Below are 22,653 nucleotides of genomic sequence, written 5' to 3'. Positions count from 1 at the left end.
GAGTTATTTTAAGAAATTCACTAACAGCTCTTTTTATTTTCTATCATATGATTTCAAATTAAATAATAGTAATTTTAAATCCTTAAAAGCCAAGGAATAGAATTAAATTATTACCTTCTTGTTTGCTTTCTTAGCTGATGAGCTGCCAAAGGTATTCAAGTAATACCTATTCACAACAGGCACAGTTATTTGTGATAATTATATAAAAAAAACCCTACTATACTTACTGCAAATAGCAGGGTTCTCATCTGAGTTATCTGCACAATCATTTACAAAATCACACAGATTGTGCTTCGGGATGCAGTACTTGTTGGCACATGTGAATTCCTCTGATGTGCAAGGTCTGCCTGGGATGAGCAAAGGGGAACAATCTTCAAAGGTAATATCATCCACTGCCACGTCTCCCATGTAACTGACACCACGTTTTGCCCTGAAAACAACCTAATAAAATTACAGAGCTATTACAGTAAGACACTGTTAAGATATATAAAAGCTTATACATGCAACATGAATAGAACAGAGACTATGATGGTCCTTGCAAATCTTGAAATATGAAGTGGTCAGTTCTTACTGTCAAAGCACAGTCCTATGAAAGCTTGTACTACTGCTTACACAGATCTGTCACTATAGTTATTGAAGGACCATCTTCTAACATCAACTAAGTACAAAAAAATAAAAAAGGGAAAGAAAATGAGCAACACAAACAGATACTAGTCCACACTCATCATGAATTAATAACAAGGGTTCCACCTACTTGTGTAAAGTAAGCATGAAAAAGACTACACTGAGTCATTCATCAGTTATTCCCATGAATGTAAAAATAATGTTAAAGTTTCATTAAAAGCCATCCAAGACAGAAGTACCAGGGAATGTAACACATTTTTAAATATGTTCCTGGCTGTCTCTGTTTTGGTTTTTTTTTTTTTTTTTAATCAGGATACAACTAAGCATGGCATACCCATGACTAAGTATCTCTAAGAGGCTTAGGAATCAGCTCATATTTCAAAGCGAACATCACACTCAAGACTCTTTTTTCAAAAACCAGATATAAGACTACTATACAGTAAGGAGAAGGAAGTGCAATAGTTTAACCTGAGTTGGATTCAAGGATAGAAGAGATTCTCTGTCTTAAAAATTAATATCAGTCTGAGATTGAGGGGGAGTGAGAAATCTCCAAAAACTTCTGTCCAGCTCAGATAACCAATCAGACAGCCAAAAAGATGACTTTTGCTATTCAGAAGGGGAGGTACAGTATGTGTATGGGGTGAAAAGGGAAATGAGGAGGTGAAGAATGCATAATATAAGAGTACCTAAATCCAGCTGTCTAGGAAGGACATAATATAGGAATACATACCTGAAAATTTGAACGAATTCCTAAGAACACTTCTGCTCTGTTCCACTGGGGACCTTGGCTGCCCCTTTGAGTCCACAGTTTAGAAGTTCTGTTACCAGTTTTACAGAGTACCTAAAAAGCAAATAATTCTACGTCACAAAAAATCTTTCCATTGCTAACTCACTTTAGGTCCCTTAATTGTATACAAGAGTACAAGAGTATCTTGTACAATTTATCTCTATACCACCATTAAATAACATGGAATCATAGAATCATATAATATCTGGAGTTGGAAGGGACCCAAAAGGATCATCAAGTCTAACTCCCTGCTCCTTGCAGGACTACCTAAAACTAAACCATATGACTAAGAACATCGTCCAGACACTCCTTGAGCTCTGACAGGCTTGGTGCCGTGACCGCTGCCCTGAGGAGCCTGTTCCAGTAACTGACCACCCTCTCAGTGAAGAACTTTTTCCTAATGTCCTATCTGACACAAGGGGATTTGCCAGGGGAAATGACTGGTCTAAGAAAATAATGCTTTAAGATTTTCTGATCTCCTCAAAAACATACTCAGTCCAGAGCCTTACCTGGACTAACATCCCATTAATTTATCCGGAATGGCTAGCCACAAGTAAAAATTGCTCATTAATGGGTTGGGATCCATTTGTAAAACATGGAAACAGCAGTAACAACAAGAGTTACTGAAAAATGTATTAGTTCCTGCATCCATTAGATTGCTCCATTCTGGGACAGAATTTCTTGTCCTGATTCTTATGAAACATTTTTTCTTCTACAAATAAAAACTTGTTCTTTTCTTCTAAAGACCAAATTTCATCTGTTTGGGCAATGGAAGAGTCATAAATACCCTCACCCTTCCCTGTAAACAGTCATTGAATGGGGGAAAGCTGACACTTTTCGACATGAGCACAAAGTCCTAAATATGCTTTGCTCCAATCTCTTGGGCATCCAAATTCAACTGAGCTGACAATAACAACAAGATAGATGTTTGATGAAGTGTGTCAAGCTGTGTCTCCAGCCAGTACTCGCAGAGCTAAACATCAGTTCACCAGTTGCCTGAACCACTTCTGCTTTCAAGGATTTATTGCTACTCTGTGTAATCTTCTTAGGGCAGCCCAGGCATTTTTCATCTTAATGAGAAAAAATGTTTTCTTTTTTTTAAAATTTATGCAATCCCATGAGTGTATATGATATTGCATAACAGGTAAGTTCTGCCAAGCAAACAAAAGATCCTCACACTGAAGAGCTTTCATTCCAGGGGAAAAAAGGAAACAGGTGTAATATTAAATTGAATAGAAAAACAAGTGACACCTGGCTTTATAGACAAGAAGAACTGCCCACAGAAGACATGAATTTAAGGGAAAAAGAATTAATTGGAAAGAAAGGGGATTACAGATGTTATTTGAGAGAATAAAGGGTGCTGAATAAGAAAAGGTTTTTCTTACACTCACATACAAACTAAATATTTATATGAATATATATGTGTGTGACTATATAGACACATACACACATGCTTTTACGTACACTGTAAATTACCTACTAAATTATAAGTCCAAGTCCTTCCTCAGGAATTCATGTTTTCTATCATATCATGCTAAAGGTTATAATTTTAGAGTTAAATATAGTCATAAATTTATGTGCTATTACAATTCAAGGCTTCCCTGTAGCCTAATGCACTTTGAAGCCCTATGCATTTCAATTACATTGCAAGTTACTGAAAAAGCACATCTAATACTTTGGTAGAGTTACCCATGCCAAGTCAGAGGGAAGAAACCAGACAAAAATGGTTCCAACAAATATTCAAACCAAGGTTGCACAATAAAGTGACAGCTAATCAATGTTTAAGACAGTCATAGAAACATAGGAAGACAGCCATTCATACAAACAGCAGGAAAGTCTTCTGCATGTCCTACATGACATTTGACGACATGGATGCAGACTAACATGCAAAAATCCAAACTTGTGGATTAAATAAAAATGTGGTAGTCCTGGGGAAGAGACGGATAAAAGGCCTTTAGTGATTTTTAAGCACAGAAAGGATTCACATTCATATAACACTTAGAACCTTTAGAAAAAAATAGTGAGAAATTACCTAAATAATTCCATATTCTGAGTTATTCCTACATTCATTATTAATGCTTAATTAAGCAATTGAAATCAGGTAATTATTTACAATGTTTAAAATACAAAAGTTTTGTGATTTTCCTTAATTGTGATTAACCAATTAAGTTATGGAGGGAGGAAAAAAATCAGTTAAGGAATAGAGGGAAATTGTAGTCTCCTGTGTTGAAACTGAGAAAAAAAAATCTATATACATTTGCCTCTTGTGGTGGTAATACCGGGCATGGCTCCATAGAATTTACTGTTAATTTCTACAAAACACTCTGTGGATCTGATTCCAACTAACGTGGGTTCCTACACTGTAAAGAAGCCCTGGACTCTGGAGTTAATGCAAAGAAGTCTCAAAGCAAATTGATCTGTCCCAAGACTTAAAACTGAGGACAAACCATCTTTATACTCTGATTTCCTACAAATCCTGATTAATTAAAATTTGACTACTCACCTAGCAAGATCTTTACTTTCTTTGGAGAAATTCAGCAATATTTTTAAAAATTGTTTAAGAAAAATTCAAGAAAACACAGAACATGCTTCCTTTGAACATCTAGCAAGTCACATGCATGAGGTGAAGGACACCACATCTCAGATTTCAGTTCTAATGTCAACATACATTTTAATTTCATCTTCAAAACAGTTGAATTCTGCCAGCTTTTTATTACAATTTGTTATTCAGAGTAACCAAGCTAGTGAGAATTTATTTGTACAATTAAATCCACATGCACTGGCCACACCCGATTTGATACTGAGTGCACAGGTGACTGGGTATTTTATCCTGAGTATTTTTTTCAATCCATTTCTGATGCTGTAGTTATTGTGTAACATTCATGGGAAATCCCATTAGAGTTACTCAGATGTGTGGCAAAAAAATTGTTGAGAACAATGTTGCTGTTTTATTCATTCACTTTGCAGTGACTCATTTGATCTACAAGCTGCTGAACGAGTTACATTTCCTTTACAGAAGTGCTTTTATTTTAACTAGAGTGAAGAAAAGGGTATGGGTAAGAAAGTTTGTTACTGTTATGTCCTAGAAATAGTTCAATGCTGCTTACATTAATATAATTAACCTCTGAAAGATATATGTTAAACTTTCCAAGGAATGAGCTGTTTCTACAAAATTTTACAGCAGATTTTAATACAATTACTTCTTTTTATCATGCTCCTACATTAAGCCAAAGTCTTTGATGTCCAAATATCTACTGATGCTTTTCAGTGTCACAGGGTATTGTGCAGTACAAGGCTTTTTCTTGTATGGAAGTTCCAACCACAGTATGTCTGTAAAGGTCATAATTTTTTATTGTTGTAGAAAGTTACATTTTCCCGAGCTTACTCGAGCTAATGCTTCCTTCAGATCATAACACATTGAGAGCAGTTGAATGTTAGTAATTGTTTGTTTTCATTTTTTAGCAGCCTAGGCTTTAATGAAACCAAATGACAAGGCATGAATTTTCTCACAGCAATTTTGGGCAGTAAAAAAAATCAACCCAAAAGAAAGAACATCTCCGTACCTCCAGAGAACCTATTGTTGAACCATTCATGTGGTTCCAGAATACAATTTTGCATTTAGGCCCCGTAAGGGAGATGACTGGGGTAGCAATGTCAACTGTGTGACCAAATTCTCCATTCGAGCTGTCTGCGAATAGATACCAGCCTTCTTCAGTACACCTGCTCAGAGAGAAAGGTTTTTTTCTTTATTAAAACAAAACATTTAATCATCATTAAGTTCTAGTTAAAGTTAAAACAGTAATATTTCCTCATGCAGATATAACATCTTCTGTCTGGATATCTGGATGCCTTTTAGCTTATCAGTGTGTAGCCAGAATCCCCAAGAGCCCTTGAAAAGGCACCTAGTATTTTTACATCAGAGATTGGCAAAACAAAATATAGAGCTGAAGTCAGCCTTTACCCACAGGGTCATATAGATAAGGGCTGGAGGGCCTCTGGGTTCCCCCCCCTCTTTCCTCAGGGAAATCAGAGGATCTGATCCTGGCTTGAAGTCAAGAAAATCCAACATATTGGGTGAAATTCTTGCTTCTGAGCTGCTGGGAAAGTTGAGGCTGGCTTTGCAGCAAGCATCAGACCCTGAGTGTACAGAGAGACCAGAAGTGCAGTTTTAGTGTTCTGGCTATCTAAGATTTGGCTCCTAAAAACCTTGCTTTTCAAAATAGAAAGCAGCTGTTGACCAAAGATAAGATCCTCTTCAGTGGAGCTGCTACACAGCCAGTGATTCTCAAAGGAAAGAACCTTTCCGACAAGGACTTACCAACCTGATGGTGGGACTTATATTTTTAGAAAGGTCCTGGTATGAGGTTTTCCTCGCTTTTCAGTTTTCCTGTTTGGCCAAGCTCTGAGCAACCACTTCGTAAAGTTGCACCACTGCAACTGTGAGAAGGCAGTGACCATGTCCAGCAAGCACTGCTGAGAGAAACGCAGGGTGCCCAGAGGATGGTCACAGGCTGAAAGTCCTGCCAAATGGGAAGAGTCAGGAATTTGGCGGTACGAGTCAAGAATATTTTTCACCAACCCTCTCTAAGTTTTCATACTTAGAGCAGTCTAAAGGTTTAAAAAACTTTGGTGCCTGTGGTAAGAACTCAGTTTGATCCAGTCTTTGCTGCAGTAGCCCTGCAGTATTAAATAAATATTATAAAAGCTACTTTTTCAACAATCTAGTGAAGTTTCTTTGAAATATTCTAAGAAAATTGTTTCTTTAGAACGTGTTATGAAATTGTAAAAAATATCTTCACTATTTATTTAGACACAATTTACCTCTGATTGCAATGCCTGTATTGAACTCAACATCTACCGATCTGTGTGATAAAGTAACTATGAATTTAGCACTTACAGGTTTATCACTGCAAAGTTACAACAAAACTAATAGATTACATTTACTGTATAGAATAATTTACACTCAATAATCAAAAAATACTTTAACATATGTTAATTAAGGCCTGTCATGTACTCTGGAGGTCAAGGAGAGACTGAATTCCACTGTATATTCAGTCACTTTAGGAACAGCACGTTCTATCTACTATAGTATGTAATATAAAGTAGTAGAAACAGGCAAATTTTATCTCTGTATTCACACAGCAATTCCTTCTGAGGATCTGAAGTCCTTTAATTAATTCACTCATCCTTAGCATGCAGTAACTTGTTTCTAACATGACCACTGACAGATTGATAGATTGCAAACAGCCTGATCTTCCTTTTGCCCAGGGCAAAGAATTTCATAGCGTATCTCCTTATCCTTCCTAACCTATGGTTGATCTTAAGGCTATATTTAAATGAAAATAATTTTCCATCTCTTTCTCTTTCTTGATGTTTAAGACACTTAAATTTTTGCTCCATAGGAGAATTAAAACCTAGTAATAGCCATTGACACAAAACAGCCCTTCAAAAATCCTTGAAATCAGTGGCTGGTTGATCGCTTGTTACGCTGAGTACTGCTTCTGCCTCCCCTGCTGTCACATGAGAGAAAAAAAAGGATTAAAAAGGCAACTGCTATAGCCATAGGAAATTACAGAAAATATTTTGGTAGATGAAGATAAGAGACAATTCTGATAGTTATAAAACATTTTGGTACAGAAATCCCAGGCTGTTTCCTGAAGACTTTTACTAGTTAATCAGCCACAGTTCAATCCTGTAAATGTTACACACTTCTCAGAGGTGTCCTAAAACCTTATCTAGCATGCAAGAATGAGAGAATCATTGTATTTTAGATATTAGTAAGGACTTGTATGTAAAATATCTGCAAATGTCAAAAGGCACAGAAGTTAATTATTCCCGTAATCTCTCTTTAAGTAGGAAAGATGACTCTTAGCTCTAAACTATTAATACATTTGTTTTATTTAAAGTGAAGTACTAAAAGATCCTGTAAAATGAAGGAACTTAAGCAGGAAAAGATAACATTTTGCAGCCTGTTTCTTACATGTTAACTGGAGAACATGAAGTACATATGATTCATAATTGAAAAATGAAGACTTTTACATAAAAAATCAGTAGTGTGTGGGATGGGTTGCCTATGCACGTAGTTTTAGGTAGAAATTAAATAGATGCAGGAACGTAGTGGTCATGATCAGAGTTAATACTTCAACTGCCACTCATAAAATAACTACTCAACAGAATTATAATCTTCCTTTTAATAAAAGAAATGCCCAGTAGTTTATAGTAAAATTTTCTCCTTCTAAGCCACATACAAGTAGATATTTTTGAAGGAGGAACAATATTTTTTAATAATACATCTTAAAATGTGGGGCAGACCTTCATTTGGTGTAGGTCAGTGTCCTGGTTTCGGCTGGGATAGAGTTAAATTTCTTCCTAGTGCTGTGTTTCGGATTTAGTATGAGAAGAATGTTGATAACACACTGGTGTTTTCAGCTGTTGCTAAGTTCCCTGCTAGGCAAGGACTCTTCAGAGGCTGGGAGGGAGCATAGCCGGGACAGCTGGCCCAGCTGGCCAATGGGATATTCCATACCATATGACGTCATGCTCAGTATATAAATAAAAGGCATGGTCCAGGAAGTAGCGATCGCTACTTGGTTATCAGTCAGCAGGTGGGGAGCAATTGCATTGTGCATCTGTTACTTTGTATATTCTATTATTATTATTATCATCATCATCATCATCATCATTTCTTTTTCTGTTCTATTAAACTGTCTTTATCTCAATCCACGAATTTTACTTTTTTTTTCCAATTCCCCCCCCTCCATCCCACTGCGGGGGCAGGGGAGTGAGCAAGCGGCTGTGTGATGTTTAGCTGCCTGACATGTTACAGGTGAAATCACTGAGGAATGCTGATAAAGCCACCAGGGACCAAAGTCAGTCTGGTGGGATTCTAGGGGGAAGATTAATGATCTGAGGAAATCTGGATCTTCTCCACAATTTTATTTTTCTTTTCATTCAGAAGCAGATGAGAGAAGTGTCACTGAAGCTTTTATTTTATCACTGTATCCTGGCAATTCAGACATCTTTATAATCACTGCATGCATTTACATTATCCTTGAGACAGTAGCATAAATATTTGGAAGTGAACTATTGCAGAAAATAAGCACAAAATACAGTATCAAATATGCAAGTCCTAGGGCAATTAGGTAAAAATAATCCCAGAATAACAAGTAATAGAGCATTTTTGTTAAAACGTCTTCTCCTAATAAACTGCAAGTACTATAAGTGATAACCGAAAACTTTGAAAGCTACATAGTTACAGATCTTTCAAGCAAGTTTGCATTTGGAATATTCATTTATGTCCCTCCTTTCTGCTGAAGAAAACTGTTATTTCAATGTAGAAATTTTTAGTTTCTTTTTTTTCCTTGGCACTGAGTATTCTACCAGAGTCTTGCCTGGAGGTAAAAGAATATTCAGTTCTCTTAAGGTTTGCAAAAACATTTAAAAATTCAGAATTTACTCTGCTACTGGGAACTCATGCCTTCAGTGGTCCAAGAGTGTCAGCGCTTTATTGACAATAGCATTCAAGAGGGTTATAAGAAGCAGAATCATAAAGAGCTCTGAAAAGCACTAGCACTTACAGCCCTCATACTTCCCAGAGTATTCAGTATTACGTCCAGGTCTCTCAGTGAGATTAGTTTGAAACAGTGGTAGGGTACAATCAGTACTATGATGAAATTCAAACGTCCATCTCTTATTTGGTATGTTCTGTCAGATATGTCTTTGTCCTGAAGGCAGACCAAAATCACAGCTCTGCCTAGATACTACTGGTCCCATAGTGCATCCTAAGAAGTCAGGCATCATTGCCATTTTTTTGCCCTTGTTTCAGTGTTTGCTATAATATTACATTTAAAACTAGTAAACCAGATGAAAGTCTCCTGTATGATACACTTCACGGAGTGCTAGCCATTAAACATGGTGGCAGTATGTGATTACAAGAATATTAAGGATGTGCGGGACAGTAAGGGGAAATGGAAGGATCAGAAGGGGCTGGATAAGTGTGTGTAGAGCATCTTTGTTCGCCTTCACTCCTGTCATGGAAATTCTTACACTTAGGACTACAAGACTGATATAATTGCGACCTATCCATGCTGTTGTTTAAAAGGAAAGCTTTTCTCTAGTGTCTGTAGCTGACATTAACTTGCACCATGTTTGCTCACAGAGCAAAGCAGTCTCTCTGCTTTGAATTCTTTAAGCTGTCTGGTATAGCAACCTGTGTGGAATTTACAGGGAGATGCACATTTTATAGGGGGAAGAGTTTGAAGAAAGTAATAAGAAATCATTCCGTTTGCCTATAGTTTACATGCTAGAGGACCTACACCTTCTATGGATACATCTTTTGTAGCAGAGCCAGTTAACATATATCTGTTCAGTTTGATGAGCTGTAACTTTTAAAGTAAAAGATTTCTTAGCTGGCCTGTATGTATTTTAAACCAGTAAGTAATATACAGTCACAAGGTATTCCAAAACTTTCCATAAACCTAAATTATCAGTCTTTCTTATTCTGCTCAGAAGTTGTTCTCCTCTTCACCCCGTATCTCTGTTCTTTGAGTGATCTTCAGGAAAGGTAGTAGTTTCTTCATTGTGTGATTTAATCATCTCACCCTCCTTAAATTCCTTTCTTTCCTATTCCATAAAAGTACCCCCCTTCTTTTTTTTTCTTTTTTTTTTTTTTTTTCCTAATGAGACTTCAGGAAGCCTATGGTAACAACTGTAAAACAAGATCTTGTTCAACATGTACAAGAGTGAATAAATCTGGCTTTCAATGTAGATTTTATGTAAGTGTTGAAATTCAGCAGAATACACGCAGGCTCTCCTGCCAGTAGCTGCAAGATCTTAGGCTCATTTGGAAAATTATCCCATGGAAAACCTCTTAGTTGGCAGCTACAATATGTGTCATTAAAATCTTGACATTTACCCTTTGAAAATAATTAATTTTACCTCTGTACTGCAAGTATTCCCTATATAGAGACATTGCTGTACCAGGGCAAAAATCCTAATTAATTTCAGAGGGAAATTCACAACATTTTAATGGATTTAAAAAATTCGACATAAGCAACTGAGCTACATTTCCATACTTGACTTTGTTAATAGCTTAATATTTCAAGTATCTTTTAAAATGTAGTTAGCAAAGAATGGATATACATAAAAGAATCTTCATGTCTTTCCCCTTCAAAACATTCAGAAGAACACAGGGAACTGAATATACTAAATGGGATTAGTGTGGAGGGAAAGATTAGGTGTGTTAAAAAAAAGTTGGAGGTCTATCCAAAAAATTTAGGCCAGCTTAAATCCGGTAGTGTCATCAAGTCTCATGCTGTGAATTACTCATTTCACAGCAGTAATTGCCTATTGTTGTAATGTTTGAAAGTGGATCAAAAATTCATCAGCTGAACTTTCCCATACAGAAAGTTCAAGCTCTGATTTAATTAATTGTTGGACATCTCTCAGTTTTTAAAGTGTTAATTCATCTACATGTATCTTCTACAAATTGTTTGAGAATCCCCGATTAAGCACTTAGATGGATTTATAAAATAACCTTTACTCTTTATTTTTCATTCAGAGTGAAAACTAAATCTGGTTAGAAAACAAACAACTCCATTTCATTAAAGATTTTTGATTTCCTTCCAAATCTCAGCAATAATGAGAAAAACAAACAAAGAAAAGGCAAACCAGAGAGGGAAATTTCAGCTTCCTTAGAGGGATAAGCATCCCAATGATTAGCACACCACACTAAAATTTAAAATTCAAAAAGCAGGTCCCACATTCCTTTCAATTTTTCCTGGATATGTATATCCATAAACACTGTGCAGCATCTATATAGCAAATCAGAGCCCCATAGACATGTTGGACCTATTACGCGTTTAAAGCATTATTCTTCAGCTCTCCAACACTATCTGTCCAGGATCTGCCAAGTCAGTGACGTGCTATTGGTCCAGATGGGTTTCTGTACAGAGAGAAACCCCAAACTAGTGGTCAAAAAAACAGTAGAGCACTAGATGACACTAGCACTCTCTTGACCAAAGGGGAAGGATTGTGGGATATTAGACATATCAGGAAAATGTGGGTCATCAAAGCTCAAGCTGATGGTTTGAATCGGACAAGGCAGTGGCTTCAGTTTGCATTTATGACATCTTATGCATCCTTTATCAAGGTAGTGGGGCTGGGGGAGATGAGTCTCTTCTCTATCTATTCCCATTCCTCCAAGAGCATAGGTAACCAGCTGACGAAAGTTTTGCCAAAGTTGAGATATTTGCAGGAGAATTTTAGTTTTAGATTAGCTAGAATTTCCTAGCTAGAAAACATTTCATCAAAAGGTTTCTGAGAAAAATTTTTAGATTATTGTTTCACTAGCTAAGAGGGGGTTAAATTTTCTCCTTTTTCTTCCTAACAACCATATTTATGAGAAAAGATTTATATTGGTGTCATCTTTTTCTTGTACTATGTCATCAGAGTATAGTATTGGTATTTTAATGCCTTATATATTTGACACAAATGGTTGTAAACTGTGATACTTTGACCTTTCCATCACGCTATCTTCATTTTATGTTGACTCCTATTATTTCTTGTTTATAGTGTTAGAAACCAGATGTTATGAAAGTTCTGGTAAAAAATTAAGTAGGTATAAAAATAAAAGTCTGTATTAAAAATCCTTAACCTTTCATATTTTCTAGCATTGGCAACAAAGGTTGCAATAGAAATATAAACATCCAAAAGTCATTATTATTACAGTATTCCTAAGGAAACAGGCAAAGATACAAGGAAGGCTTATTTTTTATCTTTGTATGTGTCCATATAGAGTCCAATATAACTTCAATATATTAACCATAAAATGGGAAAGCCGTGTACACATTGTGCCTATAGCACTGTTTACTTGAAATTTGGCTTTAAGGTGGGACACTGCTGAAAGGTAGGTAGAAGCAATATAGAAATATTACAGAAAGTATTATAGAAATATACAGAAAGACTAAGCCTTCTGTAAAAAAAAAAGCAAATCCTAACAGTTCCCTCAACACTGCATCTGCCTGTAGAAATCACAAAAAGATGCTAAAAAATTTCAGAAGTGAAAGAGACCTTAATATTCAAGCACTCATTCAAGAAGAAATTTATCACCTCTTTTATACTCTGGGTGACAGCTACTCGATGCACTGCCCATTATGCCCATTATTTCAGCCAGAAGGCAACACGTGATGTAGGAAGGAGACGGTAGTCTGTGGACAGTGGCCAAGGTTTTACTCAAGATGTATAAGGACCATGAATCTGAAAGAAATGTGGCAGAGCACACTTCTCTAGGAAGCATGAGAAGTTTTATGAGGAGAAAGAAGGAGAATGAGAAAAAATTACCTTGTTTCTTTAGTATCTGTATTTGCTAGATATTCAGTGTCTGCACCAGAAATAGTTTGACTACTTATCCTTCTGTAGATAATATAGGATGGCCTATTATAGATCATAACATATGAACAGATCTTTTACAGCCCCTGTTTTGCATTGACTTACACATAACATATTCATTGGTTTCAACAGGGTTCTTTCCTGAATAAAGGATTGCAGCTGTGAGGATATTATTACAGAAAAAGAATCTATATGCAAAATTAAAATGCCATAAAATGTGTAACTTTCAGTAATCTTAAAGGACAATAAGAACTCAAATAACCTAATTAATTCTACTATGTATCAGAGAAAGATTTTCTCCATTGAACACTTCTAACCACTTAACAATTAATAGGTTTTAAATAGTCAGTAACTCAAATCTGTATTTAAGAACTAGAAAGAAAAAAAGAAAAAAAAAAGGAAGGCTTTTCTTCAATTAAATTTAAGCAATTCTGTAAACATTTCAAAAAATTAAAAAGGAATTGAAAGCACACCGTGGTCAGGAATGTGGATCTTCACTTACAGCAATATGTGATAAATTTAATTTCAAACAGTGGTAATTCCAAAAAGAGTAAGTTCTTTTACCCTGATTTGAAACACATTTTTAATCTAGTAACCTCCCACCTCCATTAACATTTAACATTAATGCCTAATAAACTCAGAATCAGAAAAGTTATATGATTGTCATGCCATAACAAAGTGGACATAATTTTTTTTGGAAGACTGCTTTCTGAAAGGATATAATAGAGCTATTTCTTATTGCAGAAGCCATCCTCTAGCTGTGTTTACAGACAACTGTCTGTAAATTGCTGGATGCCAACAGACCTAGTTTTTTGCACAGTGCTAGAGACAAAATTTTCTATCTTGAGCATCTAAACTTCGGCACATGAATACAGGACTGATCTTCAATAGTTAATTCAAACTGAACAGAAACAAAGGTGCTTAACACACCGAAGCACTAGCCACATACTGAGACCTGTAATTGGACACTGAGATTAGAAAGGTGCTCCAAAGAAAATCACCACAAATGTGAGAAAGAATTCTTGCACTAAATCAAAGTATGTTATATTTATTATCAGACTCTAAAAGTCAAAATTCCAAAAGAAACTTTGCTATCTTTGATGATACAAGCGTACCACATAAGGCTTTGAGTACAACTTTGATGCCTTGTTTTACATAATAGATATGAATTCCAGAAAGAAAATGTGCTGGTAAAATTTTACCCACACACAATGATTAAATTCTTCACAGTTTAATCTATTTTCATTATGAGATTAATCCCATGCTCTGGCATCCTAATATACAGAGCTAAAAAATACTTTGAGTACATTCTCTTTCTTCGTACAAAATTAGGTTTGATTAAATTACAGTAACTTGAAATGGACAAATTATTTGACATCATCCTGCAAATAATTTCTGACCATTAGCTTATTCTTAAAAGTAATTAGTATTTCACAACTACATATTTAAGTTGGACACACAAGTAATATGAATACTTTTGCTCCCCTAGTGGATGGTGCAAAACTTAGAATTACTTTTTCAGCACTTTTCAATCCCAAGCTTTTTTTTTTTCCTAAAAGAAAATTACTATATTTGCTTCAGTTTCATTAAATGCACAGTACAGAGATTTCTTTTATAAAAGTATTAAGTGTACAGTCTTTAGTATTTAGTTTTTAAACAACATATTGCTTCAGGTGATACTAATGTGTATTATCTATATTACTGTGGTGGCTGTGTGCACTTCCAGATTATTTTTCCACAAGCATTCCTCTGAACTCTGCCACTAATGATGTAAGCAGACACTAACAAATGGATTGTGACAAAGTCAAAAGGTAATATTAACCTGAAATCTGATAAGATTCCAGACTTCATTACTGAAGGTGGCTCATTTCTTATAAGCTCTGGTGGAGTCACCTGATATTCAAAGTTGAATTTACGGTCCCAGTTCTAAAGGGACAAGAGGATGGTGGAGAAACCTTATGCACAATGTTACAGTGGGATTCTTCTCAGACTGTACTGCAACCACACGTAACCTTCACTTTGTTTTACTGGGTATAACAAGAGGAAATATTATTCTCAGAAAGTGCTTTTAAAGTTGGGGGTGTGTGTGAAAGTATGTGAATTAATAATTGTATAAATATATAAAAATTAAATCAGTTTTTGTTGTTTATTGTTACCTTATTTCTCTGGATGCCCTCAAGTCTTTATTCTGATGAAATCTACACCCGTTCAACTCAAGAATCACAAGAATTGTGAAAAGAAGCACAATAACCCATCAGAGCCTGTGATAGATAGATACACTGTAACATGCTAAATTAATTATTTACAAGGCTCAAGTATTGCCTTCCTTTCATTTTCCATTGTCTTTAAGAGTACTATAAGCATCTTCTTAGAGACAGCTGTGGAGGCTACGAGGCTTAATGTTGTGTTTCACTTCACTGTGAATAAAGTTCAAGCGAGATCAATAGATATACACACACATTTGTCTAAAGTAACTAATACTATTGAGAACAGATCTATGGAATGTAAAAGCATCACATAAAGCTCATACTTTTCATCCACTTCTACGTAAGTGTAACTAACTATAGTACTCTCGGGTATCATTTAAACTCCCCATGTCTAAAATGCTCATTTAAAAGCATTGTTGTTAACTTCAGTGTCTTCAAGCAATTCGTGCTTAAAGAATAGTGGTCAGCACAGCCTAAACAGAATGAGACAGCAAGTCCAACATAAATAAACGGTAGTGAAATATGTCAAACTCTTCAGACACCCATCCATATAAAATGACAAACACAGAATTGCTGTATTAAGCATTTCTTGTGGTGTATTGCAATGAGGCTTGGTTTGTGCCTTCAGGAAGGTGTTTCATCTCAGGAGCTTTTTTTTTATCCTTTTGGTTGGAATAATGCAGACAGCTTTTTGTTAATGTCCATCAATCCTTTAAAAATCATTCCAGATATTATAAACACATTTAAGCTGCTTTTGGGATTACCTCTACAAAGTAGAGGTTCTGATTACATGATAAAAACGTGGAGATTTGTTTTTAAATAAATTCATGGGAAAAAAGGTAATTTGTTAATATGGTAATTCCATTGCTCTGTTAATTAATATGACACTTGCTAAAAGTTCAGGAGAAGCAGAAACCTCCTTTATAAGAGTTTTGATAAAGAAATTTAAAACAGAAAGCACATATAAATTGTCAAGAGTATATTCTGAACAAAGCTTTACAGGAGAAACCGGAAGTTTATAAATGAATCTTAATTACTTCTTGTAGATTCATCTGGCAGTATTATTCAGCCATGGGGAAAATACAAATGCAGACTTGGTTGGAGAACAGACTGGAAAATTGGTGCACATCAACATAAATCCATTGCTTTAGAGATATAGTGTAATCACAGCAGAGTAGAGATGAATGAGGTGTAACTGCCCAAGTCTTTGCTTAGCACTCCAGGACAATTTTGTGTACCATGCTGAGTGCCACACTCCCTTACTATGGCAATCGGAATGAGTGGTAGCTGAAGTTGGGCTGGAGCAGGCATATCCACATCAGTTCTAATCACACCTGAACTGCGCTGACACGCAGTTTATAATCAGAGGAAAGCGCACAATGTTAATGAACCAAAAATCTGATGAAGCACTTCGAATCCCATTTTCCTTCTCTCGCTAACCGAGCAGAAGAACATTTTGGAAGTTGCAACAACTGATTAAAAAACCATATTTCTCGTTCAGACAAAACATGATCACTGCACACTCCTGTAAATACAGTTGTGCCTTTCTGTATGGATTCTGCAATTGCAAATTTTGCAAATATCTAAACCTCTGAGCTGTAGGTGTGTCTTTTAAAAGTGCAGAGATGTGTCTTTAGAACTGCAGAAAGTGCTGGGTCCTTTAAGAGCAGAAACTGTATTATTGGTTTGAGGCTACCTTAAAATAGCAGAAGGCTAAAATAACAGAACAGCTGATATCGAAAACTAAAGCCTAATAAACTTAACTGCAAACAAATAAACCTTTATAGTTGAACAGTAGAGCCCAGATCAGTATGTTATTAACCAGCCTAATACCTTTTCTTTTTTTTTTTTTCTTTATTCTGTCAGCATCATTGTTCTCAGAGACTCTCTGTTCAAACTCTCTCAAGATTTACCAATGGCACTTAAAAGCATTGCAGCATACCAACCACCACACAAAGCAAAAGGCATCAGAGATGAAAGATTCCATGTTTTGATCATAACACAACAGTCAGTGGCTGTTAGTTGGATTTTCTCCATTGGAGATTTTAGTCTGATGGCTTCTGACTGACACAGGGCTGAGATTAATTCATGATATTTCCATGGCTCATCTGAACCTGCCACATCTCATTAGCATTCTGTCATAGCTCCATAAATTCTGTGAGGTTGAAGGCAAAAGGAAACAAGAGGAATGAGTTTCCTTCTCAAATAACCAAGCTCAAGGTGAAAAAGCCACCAAAATTTCTAATCGCAGTGGGCATTAGTTTTAATTAGCAATTTTCTGCATTACAGTTTAGTATAAAATTGTATGTAACTGTAGAAAACTCCTCAGTAAATACATTTTTACTTAGCATCAAATGTCTAGTATCTATGGTCTTGTTTCTTACCTTATCATCACCCTGGATATTTGCTAATGTGCACAGTAAAGCGTTTGATTACCTGTGATGCTTTATTAATACTTTAATGGAGTACTAACACAAATTAATCCATATTTCACAACCACTTAGAGAATACGCTTATACTAAGCTGCACCTTGTTCAAAAAAGACTGCAGAGGAAGAACCTTCCTTTCTGAACCTTGATTATCTGAATTCTTATTCTCTGAAAAATTCCTAATTAAACAAAAAAGGATTATAGAATAAATTGTCACAAACATTTTTATATTTTTGTGAATGACCTAGTCAAGACTTTCAAAAAGTCTTTAATTATTTATAGTAATATAAATATAAAAATAAATATAAAAATAGCAATACATTACTTTGATCTTCCTGGGATGATAAAAAGACTAAATTTCTGGTTTTAGAAAAATATTTGGCTGAATCACTTTTATAAGAGAATATGTGTTTTAAATATCTGCCAGGCTAACTGTAAGCACCTTCCTGTAACTTCTGCATTACAAGTCACCCTAGAGAAGATATTGTCTCCATATGAGAGTACGTGCACTTTTGAGACACATGTAGGATAATCCAAGTGAAGAAGTCATCTTCTAGCCTTTGAAAGAGAAATCTTCATATAGCACACAAGTGTCTCAAGGGCTATATCCAAACACCACATGGACAAAGCTATCCCAATATTGGAAGAGTATTTTAAAAGGTTTGCTTTTGGATATAAAGCACTCCTCGAATCAAGAAGGTGGCTGGAATGAAGAATGAAGTACTGGCATGAACCTTGTGGGAAGACAAGGCAACTTCAATAAAAGCTCTCCTACAATGGTCAAGGAAGTAGCTGCCTGTGCTGAGAGTGTCTGGAGGACTGAGAGCTCCGGCTGTCTTTTTGGTAGCACAAGGCAGCTACTGCAGTGACTGGAGGAGGGGTGGCCTTGGATCCTCTCATCTTCCCATTTGCAACTCTACAGTTTGCCTTTGACTTCCAACTTTGCAGCCTTCCTCCTAGGCACTAAGAGGTTGCTGCAGCAATTAATTTGCCTTTGTTGTTCTTATGGGTTGTTTCATGCCCTTGCACCTCACAAATCCTGAGACAGTTCAGTCCTGATGAAAACTATATAGCTGCCATGGAAAAAGAGTTATAGGGGGAAATACGCTGTACTGGAGGGGATCCTCATCTGTGAAACACCCTGTTGCTTCTCTTCCTGTCTGGCCACTGGAGACAGTTTTCCCTCTATCTCCTTTGTTTTTTTACAAAGAGAAAATCTTACCTTTAGAGTCAATGTATCCAGCCATGGATGCTCCAAATAAAGCTTTGTGCGTATAAAGCTGTCTCAACATTCCTTGCACAACACTTTCCAGGTCATAGTTGATCAGGTCTCTGACCCCTTCACACAAGCTATTCCTTAACTGGACTTAACTATTTTGGAGACTACCTAGTAGTTACCATGTACTCAAAAATGCATTTCAATGCTGCTTTTCTTCTCTCTTCTCTGTCAGGCTCAATGGCACAGAACAAGAGTGATTTGTACATGCAATATAATGGAAATGTTTTAGGGTTTTGATTATATCAGCTAAGTGAAATACAGTATGAAAAAAGGAAGTTTCTTCAAGTACTTAAATTCAGCTTTCTCCTCTCCAATGTTTCATGAGTAGTGTCCTGTGGGATTATAATTTTTTCACCTATTTTGAAGTTCTTAGACTCTCAACTTTAAAACATTTCTTGATTGCTGAAAAAACTGCTGGGCTTAAGTATATTACTTAAAGCCTTTAATTTTTCCTAATTTTTCTTGTGCTAAATTCTGATAATGATTGTCTGAAAAACAGACACAAAAGCAAAATAGATGTGTTAAACATGTGGTTATCAAGGGAGATATTTACACAGAAATAATTATCATGTGAGCTTAGAATTTTAGTTCCATATCCTTTTTTGTTTTGATTCATTAATTTCGATGACAGATTTGGGTATGAATTATCATGTCAACTAAGTGCCTGCAAAGTTTTCAAATAACAGTACCCAAATATAGTTAATAATGTCAAATAATTTGCTACATCAATAACCAGTTCCTCTAAAATTGAAATAAATTTGTGGAGTTATCCATTTGCTGGTGTCTATTCTATACACTTGTTTAAGTTTACACAAATTGATTTTTTTTATTATCATAGCATTTAGAAACCTAACTGCAATAAAGAATTCCCATTTGCTAAGTGTAGAAATATGCCATAAGAGCTCTACATTCATATATGCATAATGGTCTTTTCAGGGCACAATGCCAGTGTCACCTAGTTCTTTCCAAAACACGTGCCAGCCTTTCTCCAGCTCAAGCCAAGGACTGTCAGGCTGCCATAGCAGACTCCCATAACAGCTTCTATACCTCCAGCCTTGGGCTTATATACGCACATACAAGCTGTTCTGAAGTAATTACTTTTACTTAATTAATGTAATTACAGCTTCAAAGACTCACACCTCCACCTTACAGTTCATCAGCTTATATGTGGCTAGCCCAAATACATATTCTACGGGAAACAGATGGTTTGAATCTCCAACTATTCACAGGTATTTCTGTTGAAAGAACTCATTGTAAGCTGCACTGTCACCCACCCTTGCATCAGGATGAATCTAAACATTTCTATACATAATCCTGCATGATTTATTTTAATAAGCAAGCACACAGGATTGCAGTATTACAGCTTCTCTCATCTAACTCCATGGAATTTGTAAAATGCATGAGAAAATAAAACAAAACATTGCAGGGTTTTAATTCAACAAAACTGCTGCTCTGCATCTCCTGCTGTAATTTGGAAGCATCATGCTCCCGTTCTCTTCTATAGGCCAATAAACAAAGGGAATAGGGAAACAGTATAACCAAATTACATCTCATGTGAAACATCACAACAGCAATACTGTTGCCTGAAAATTGCAACCTCTGTGGATCATTTACTTTCTCTTTTCATCAGTCCTTTTCAATATACAGTTAGTTGCATTAAACCCTGAAAATATGTTGAAAAACAGTAATACAATTTCATGTATCACTGTGCCAATGCAAATCTATAGTGGAAAGGCTGTGAGAGGGTTTGCTAAGTACACATACAGTGCTGGTATTGGCTAATATATTACAATTAAATAGCAGTCAATGAAAGATTTGACAGCCAATTTATCATAAATAGTTTCTCTTTTTTACGGGTTACACTTACTTTATATATATAATGTAGAGACCTTAAAACAATTAGGTAGCACTCTAATTCTTTTTTGCTATTGTTGAATGAGGATTTTTTGTGGGGATTTTTTTTTTGGGGGGGGGGGGGTGTAAAAATATACCGTGATTTTAATGAAGTACACAATGAAACTATTATGTTGAGCTGATTCTTTTATAGTGATAGAAATATTCTCAGGCTGAGTAAATGCAATATAATCTCATTTTAAACTAGTAGCAATATAGCAAAGACTCTCTTGGAGTGGTTTTAATTTAAAATCCATTTTTGCACTCTGTGGACTATTGTCACAGAAAGTAAACATGGTTGTCACTAGAACTAGGCAAGTATTTTTCTGTTCAGAAGAATGATGTTCTACAGAAATTTCCTTATAGATGAGTTGAAGTTGTATGACATTGAAAGTTGTTTGTATTTAATACATTTGCTAGTCACTTGTAGGGATTTTGTTTCAATAAATCTTAAGTGTTACTTTTAACTGGAATATGAATTGCATTAATGATTTTTTTTTAATCACATTTCTTACTTTTTGTAAAAAAAACCCAGGTAAACCCAAATCTCCATGGAAAAAAGTTAATTTTTGCTCCTTGAGACAAATCAAAGGAATGTCTTTGGGAGGAGTTAGTAATTATCATAAACAATCTACCTAGAATCCAAAATTAATTTAGAAATCTTTACTGAGAGAATGGAAATATTTTTTATTTTACTATGAAGTGATATCATTTATCAGAAAAATGGTAAAACATCAACTAAACTGAATTTAACTACAGTAATTTTGAACTGCATTAATTAATTATTAAATGACAGCAGAATTCACAAGACCCATTGTTGGAGTAACTTGTACAGCCCACCCTTGGGCAAAACTGCCGGGTTAACAATAGTTAGTAAGGCAGAAAAGTGAGTGTAGACTGCCTGTGTGAATAAAGACTGTCTGAGAAGGTATTCGCCCAAAACTGAACAAGATGACAACCACCAAAACCTAAATTAAACAGTAGCCAGTGAATTGCAAAGGCAGCTTTCAAACAAAGAAGTCATCTTGAAAAGGAGTGTAAAAGTAGGATGAAAATTTGTAATAGTGGGGAGAAATTATGGAGTGGAAACAGCAGCAGCCAAAACCTGTTTTTGACATGCCAGAGGTCGTCTTGCTGGTGCCACACAGACAGAGCATCGTCTCCACTGGATGCTGCAAATAGTCTCCATCCAGAGGGTGGGCTGACAGTTTGGGGTGCTACAAGGAGGGTTGATTTCTTATGGTATATGTATTAACAGATTGTAGGCAGCGACATGTGTACACATAAAGCTGGAGCAGCCATGTCTCCAAACATACTTTCCCATAAGGGGCAACATGCTTGTACCCCACATGTCCTCTGGGAGAGGGAGTGCACACGTGTTTCTTTGGATGGGAAGGTACTGAAACTTTTGGGAATTACTTATAGAAAAATGCTTAGAAATTTGTATCTGTTTATTAACATTTTGTGTTTTGATTCACCTGTTGTATTGATGCTATTGATCCTGCATATCTACTTCATTGATTGTCAGTTAATTACATGCCATTAATAAATCAGTAAACTGCTTCAATACTGTGAACTGAGCTGTTTTTCCCCCTGACAATCCATATGTGGCTAAACTCACACAGTCTAAGAAAGATTCAAGTAGCTGAAAAATTGTACTCACGTAGTATGATCAACTAATGGACAGTGTTTTTCTTGCCCAGGGTAGAGATTTGCCCCTCTTCCAAGTTCCCACTTGAATATGTTTGTGGTATGGATGGAATAATTTCCTGACATCTGTTCCAAGGCTGGCTGATACCATCCACACTGGTTTTTATCTTCAAAGTTGCAGACTTCCATAACTTTAGAGATGAACAGTGAATACTTCATGTTTATATAAAAATTGGAAACCAGTAAAGGATGTTATGATAAAGTAAACAACATGGCAATAAAAAGGATTCAATTTATAGTATCCATGAATACTTACACAGTACTAACATGCATAGTTTTTCCTCTATAGATAAAATATCAATTATATTTTCTATGTTCTTTTCTATTAGGCAGATT

At 35.8% G+C, this 22,653-nt stretch overlaps 1 protein-coding gene across 1 annotated transcript in view; it reads right to left on the bottom strand.

Moving 5' to 3' along the window:
- Positions 1 to 22,653, bottom strand: part of MALRD1 (MAM and LDL receptor class A domain containing 1) — a 294,175-nt gene that overhangs the window by 177,755 nt on the left and 93,767 nt on the right. Inside the window, exons 20-23 of the mRNA XM_075143913.1 lie at positions 22,271 to 22,448; positions 4,975 to 5,131; positions 1,355 to 1,465; positions 228 to 441 (exon numbers count right to left, since the gene is read on the bottom strand). Coding sequence (XP_075000014.1) covers positions 228 to 441; positions 1,355 to 1,465; positions 4,975 to 5,131; positions 22,271 to 22,448 — 660 coding nt within the window. The remainder of the gene's footprint in view (positions 1 to 227; positions 442 to 1,354; positions 1,466 to 4,974; positions 5,132 to 22,270; positions 22,449 to 22,653) is intronic.

The sequence above is a fragment of the Calonectris borealis genome, chromosome 2, assembly GCF_964195595.1.
Source record: "Calonectris borealis chromosome 2, bCalBor7.hap1.2, whole genome shotgun sequence".
NCBI lineage: Eukaryota > Metazoa > Chordata > Aves > Procellariiformes > Procellariidae > Calonectris > Calonectris borealis.
This window is presented reverse-complemented; position numbering and strand designations above follow the sequence as displayed.